This window comes from Paralichthys olivaceus, chromosome 18 (genome assembly GCF_024713975.1).
Source record: "Paralichthys olivaceus isolate ysfri-2021 chromosome 18, ASM2471397v2, whole genome shotgun sequence".
Lineage (NCBI taxonomy): Eukaryota > Metazoa > Chordata > Actinopteri > Pleuronectiformes > Paralichthyidae > Paralichthys > Paralichthys olivaceus.
Window position 1 is genome coordinate 14,349,158 of NC_091110.1, and position 6,309 is coordinate 14,355,466.

Genomic DNA, 6,309 nt, shown 5'->3' on the forward strand with positions numbered 1-6,309 from the left:
CTCGGCTAACTCCACATGTTCTCATCAAGAGAGCAAATGAGCATATGTCACAAAATGTCTAATTCTTCTTCTAACGGGTCTTTTCTTGTGGGTTATATCATAATTTTATTATTGAAGAGGAGAAAATCTACAGTATAAATGGAAACTGACTCACTCCTCTCGTTTCCGTCCACAGGGTGAGATGAACGGCCACCGTGGTCTGGTTCCCTCTAACTTCCTGGAAGAAGTGCCTGATGACGTGGAGGTGTATCTGACCGATACTCCGTCCCACTACCCCCAGGAAGAGCCTGCCAACCGGCCGCCCGCCAACTCTGCTGCCGCCATCCCAGAGGGCAAACGGGTACATCATCATCGCCGCTCTCAGCGCTAGGCCCTGTGTTCATCCATCCTCCGTCCTCTCTCTTGATTTCCGTCTCTCGCTTCCTCCACTTTGCCGTCTGTGTGCTGTTCATTGTGTGTGTTTGTCCATGTGGTGACAGTGGTGACTCTGTACAAACTAACAACTCCCCCGCCCTCCTCCCCTCTCACCCTTTTGAAAAGGGGACAAAAATCCCGTGTTGACACCTTTCTGAGAGAAAGGAAGAAGCAAAGCCTGACAATGGACAGAGAGAGGATAGACTGTGGGAGCTCTGTGGGTGACTTATGCATGCAGCACTGGTGGAGGAGGACTTGAAAAAGGCTCAGCTCATTCCTTACACAGCGTAATTTGGTTCCTCTTTGCACTGAAACAAAAACATTGTGGTTATTGTGTATAATAAAAAAAAAGTGCTTTATTAACACAATTGCTACCAAATGACACGGAAGAAGAAAAGTTAAACCAGAGAGGAAAAGCATGCCTTTTTCAAACTTGATACATTTTATATTAACTTTCTTGGCTCGACTGCTGTATTTCCTTAAAGAGGCTTTGTTTCTTTATGTATATTGCACACACATCAGATCTATTTTTCAGCCATGTTGACAGTGGATACGCCATGTTTGCTCTGAGCTCAAGAGACAGAACTAACCGCAGCACTGAGACGTCCATACTGTATTGTTACAATAAACAATAAAAGAAGAAATTGGATATTAAAAACATTCTTTTTTTCCTGCTCTGTGTTCGTGTGTGTTGGTGTCGTTGTTGTTTTCAGTTTTCATAGTGGTGTTTTTTTTTTACCCGACGGTGACGATGCTGCCACGTCTGATTTCGTTTTTTTGTTTTTCCTCACCCGCTTGGCAAAACAAAACAAAACAAACAGAAGAAGATTGTTCATTTCACACCATAAACGGCTCTGTCTGCCTCGTACAGTAAGTCGGCAACTTGAGATACCAAATTCGCGGCTCTAATGCACACAGCCGGTCACAGGAAAGGCTTTTAAACGCTGCTGTAATGGAAACACTTCCTCAATGCTTTGCTTCCTGATAACAGAAATCAGGAAGTTATTTACCTCGGGTGTTTGATCAGGTACATCATTTAATCTCATTTAATTGAGATGGAACAAAATGTTTAATTTAATCACATCTCTGAACAGAATCAATTAAACTTTGAAAGGTTTAATATTTATGACATATTGATCATTTGGACCAAACTCTGAGTGATCCATACTCAGACCTCATGATATCATGATACAAACTAGAAGGGTGTAGAGTTCACACCTCCGCCTCGTGACTTTTCAATTCACTAAATCTGGACTTTCATTTGGATCTGCACCAACTTCAGACACACACTTCTAGATATCAGCCTCCTTAACATCCCTGATTTTTTTAAATACGATGCAAATTAAATGAAAATGTTCAAAAACACTTCACAATGTTAGAGAAAGAAAAACATCCCTGTTCTGAATCCACACCAAAATTCAATGGGACCTTTCTCGACTAACACAACACATCCCACTAAGTGTTATGGTATTAGTGGTTTTGCGTTACCCTGTTAACAAACAAACAATGCACTCCTTGGCAGACGTCACAATAATCTTCATTAAAGTGGTGAAACGCAGAGAGGTGCATCGTGCTGCTGCATTAGATGAGAAGCCTGGTATCTACAGTTGCGTCCCTGGGTGTTGTTCTGTATATGATCGTACTGTATGTTCCTGATGGTGGACCTCTCCAGCTCTGTGGTGTGCTAACTGCATTTAATGGCTTCCTGCTCGCTGTTCCCTCTGCATACCTGTACTGTGTGTGTGTGTGTGTGTGTGTGTGTGTGTGTGTGAACATGACGTATATCTCTTCTGTCAAATGAACAGGTCTATTATTCCTAGTTATTCAAATTACTGTTTAAAATGTGTTATTAGTAGTTTAACATTATACTGTGGATCTGATTCATCCCTAGAAGCAGCTCTCAAACTGAATCTGCTTCAACTTTGACAAATATTAAGTCTTTAGTGATTCAAAATGTTTTCCCACAAATTATTTCTAGAATTTGATTCAGTGATTGAACATCACATCTTCACCACAGACTGACCGTGTGTCTGTGTCCGTTCTTTTGTAATACGCTGCCCCCTGCCTCCACACCTCCCCCATCGCCTCTCTCCCCAGGTCACCACAGAAACCTCCGACACGGCCAACAACAACGGCGCCACGCCCGTCCGAGCGCCGTCCCCCATCGTCCGCCCTCTCCTGCCGGGCACCATGAGGCCCCTCAGCCCCATGAGGGGCCCCCACGTCCCGCTGGACCCCCGGGACCCTCAAGACATGGCCAACAAGAAGAAGAAAGGACTACTTTCCAAGGGGAAGAAACTGCTGAAGAGACTCTCCCCTGTGAAATAAAAAAACAAAGCATATATGTAGAATATGTGCACAGGCCAGGCTCTGTATCATGCATCCATACAATCAACAGAGAGGATGCACACTGAGTCTGTTTATTCAAATATAACCAGTGATACAATTATTCATGTTGATCAACTAAATGATGTACAGTGCAGTGCCAAAATCAAAGAGAGGGGGTCACCTGCAGACACAACATATTACTGTGATGTATTTTAAAATCCAGAAGAAAAAACAAAAAAACTAGGATTTTCATGACATGTATTTCTCTCTTTTCTTCACCATTAGTCAAAGAAACTATATTTATTTCAAGCAGGGTAGCTGTGAAAACAAAGCGCGGGGTCACTCCGACGTTTCCGACGAGCTTTTCTCAGCCAAAACTTTAAAAAGAAGAACATTTTCCTGGAGTATTCGCGTCACCACAAGGCACCGTGCTCCTCGTATAGACTACACTGTTCCTGAGGCATTCTGTGAAGCAATGCTGGCTGCTAAACTCTAAAAAGGCTTTATTCAGTGCAATATCACAGAGAGGTGGTAGCATGTGTGTGGAGGGAGGAAGATTTCCACTTATGATGCAGCAGAGAGAAGTTTTCTGCGATGAGAGGGATTGAAGGAGGAAAAAGAAGTTGAACGGCAACAGGGCATTAACGTCAGAACCACCAGGCGAGCTCAGCTGTGTCAGTGGCCTTTATGAAAACAATGTGACATCCCTCGTCTGATCACAAGGCCGATTCCCGCCACTTTTTTGGAGTTGTTTTACGATGGGTCGCTTGTGCTTTGTCTTTTTTTTTTTTCCGATGATGAAATAATTAAGACGTGTTCGCTGTCAAACTGTCATGAAACGCCTAGTTCAAGACAAAATTGTGTGTCTGTCTTCCTATTGCACAAAGGTGGGTGTTTTTGTCTGACGACTGGAGACGTGTGTCGTGTGCTGACATGTGTGAGTGTGTGTGTGTGTGTGTGTGTGTGTGTGTGTGTGTGTGTGTGTGTGTGTGTGTGTGTGTGTGTGTGTGTGTGTGACGCCTTCATGTTTCGCACCCCTCATGTTTCTTGTTCACTTGTTTTTTTTATGTTCCCTGAGGGAGAGACCATGTAGTTACTGGTCCTGTGATGTAGTGATGTGCTGCTGCCTCCATCGCCTGTGCACTGTTGAGTTGTGTCGTTGATTCAGAGGGCCGACGTTAAAGCCTCACAGAAAACCACAAATCAAATCCTCAAGCTCTGAAGCTCTTTGGAGAGAAACGTGTTTAACATTCATCCTGTACATGACTGAAGTACATAAGGTCTATATCATACTAATTCATCATGTTACAGATTCATCCACGACACGATCTCTACTTTATTCCCATGACTTTAGATGATTTAATGATGATTTGCTGAAAGTCTGCAGACTCTCTTTAGATTGGTTTGTCGCCTCACGGAATGTTTTATACATCCAGTTTAAAAAAAACAAACTCTTATATTTCCATAATGTCAAAAAGATTTGCAGCAGCAAATGTGGTCGGATCAGCAGAAACGATGTGATACCCTCACATCCCCTGTCTGTTAAATCAGTTTCTCCTGTAATTTACGATCAGTGTCTGCAGTGAAAATACACAACCTGAATCTAAATGAAGACGCATTGACTTCCAGCATTTCACTTCTTTATTTAAATCTTCAAAAAACTTTAGTTCCTGTTTAGTTAATAAACTTTATTAATTCTTACATTTAACATGAATGAGCAACTTTCACTTAGAATCTCAATCTTTTTCTATTCTGCAACAGTTACAATCGACAACCTGCAGCTTAGAGAGTCAAACATATGTCCTCTAGAAACCCCAGTCTGACCAAAAGTGTCATATTTTTATGTTATATTTGCACATTTACGGATGTTATTCAAAATACAATAATGAAAAATTAAATCTGAACGTCACTGATCAGTCACATGCAGCACAAAATTCTAATGTATTTTTCAAGTAGCCAAAACACAACTTACTTACCTCTCTGGCTTTTAAGGACACGGCGGTTGTGTGTGTTCATTGTGAAAGATAACGGGACTAGTGTTTAAAATACAAACTGAGACGAAGAGTCCACGTTCTGATCCAGCACTGTGTGTTCTGTGCTGGTGACGGAAAGTAATCGATTACTGATTGGAGGGATAACTGATGATTTTAAAGGATCCATGTTTAGTTTTAAATGTCCATCCTGTCGATCTCTAGTTTTCCTTTATGTCATGTTGCACTGAGTCAGACACAAGTTGATTTTGTGTAATTATTTATTGATATTATATGAATTGATGAAATGCAATGAAGGTAAAGTTCCACCGATAATAAGTTTACACCCATTCTTTTGTTCGAAAGCTGTTTCTGTATAGTTTCTCATTCCGTCTTTCATACAGGTGAAACAACATAATGTCCCAAAACCCGATCGTTCACATGTGACTGGGTGTAGTGTCGAAAACACTGTAGCTCTTTTTGTACTCAGATCCATTTGTAGGTAATTTCTAAATGTTTCTACTTGATTTTACGGCAGACTTTTTTTCAGTGCACTGAGATCTCCTCTCCTTGTGAAAGACTGCAAGCGTTCTCTCCATAGTGTCCTTTTGAAATCAGATGTATCGGTCCACCGTATGTGCTTGCTTTGTGAATCAAAGTTTAAAATATGGAAAAGAAAAAAGAAAAAGAGAAATCATTGGACAGTATTTATGGTGATTAATTATGTGTGGGTGTGCATGTGAAAAAAATAGCCAACGACTTTTATAACCAAATTAAATTTGATATTTTTTAGAAAAATCTTTGTTGTTGCTCATTTTGTGTCCTTGTGTCTATCTTCAGTTTGTTTCCACTGACGGGAGCAGCTCATATTTAGACCTTGTCTGGACACAGTGGGAAAAAGACGTCCAACGGTCCCTTACATTCAGTCATTTCATACTCGATGATGTTTCCATCGAGATCCATAAATTATTCCCTGTGAAAATGTTGAAAACGGCTCTGATCTCTACTCTCAGTGTTAAAAGTTACAAGAAATGACTGAATTGGCCTCAGATTTAAATGAGTTCTTTCCTGACACACGACTTCGTTTCACTCATGTTCGTGATAATCTGTTGAGTTATTTTTGTATAAACTTGTTCACAAACAGACAGAGGTGAACACATGACCTCCATGGTGGAGGTAAAAATGAGACCTTTTGAGACTCTGACCCCATCCATCCATCCTTCCATCCATCCATCCATTCATTGATCTATCTATACATCCATCCATTCGTAATCCATCCATTCATTAATCTATCTATCCATCCATCCATCCATCCATTCATCAATCTCTCCATCCATCCATCCATCCATCCATCCATTCATTAATCTATCTATCCATCCATCCATCCATTCATTAATCTCTCCATCCATCTATCCATCCATTCATTAATCTATCTATCATCCATCCATGATCTATGCCTCTACCATTGAGGGTCACAGAGGGCTGGGGCCAATCATTGTTGACATTGGTCATTAGCTGGGGTACAAAGTAAAAGACGTCAATATAGAAAATACAAATACAGTAGTGCATACATTAGAGGACACAAGTGCATGTTATC

At 41.1% G+C, this 6,309-nt stretch overlaps 1 protein-coding gene across 11 annotated transcripts in view; it reads left to right on the top strand.

Moving 5' to 3' along the window:
- The window catches only part of rimbp2a (RIMS binding protein 2a), a 56,776-nt gene extending 51,266 nt beyond the window's left edge, over positions 1-5,510 (top strand). For 10 of the 11 annotated variants that reach the window (XM_020082507.2, XM_069513885.1, XM_069513886.1 and 7 more), the window contains 2 exons: positions 176-340; positions 2,512-5,510. In XM_020082507.2, the coding sequence (XP_019938066.1) occupies positions 176-340; positions 2,512-2,742 (396 nt within the window). In that variant the 3' untranslated portion in view covers positions 2,743-5,510. Of the gene's footprint in view, positions 1-175; positions 341-1,235; positions 1,285-2,511 lie in introns of all 11 variants that reach the window. The other variant, XM_069513887.1, reaches the window with a different exon arrangement.
- The last annotated feature ends 799 nt before the right edge of the window (positions 5,511-6,309 follow it).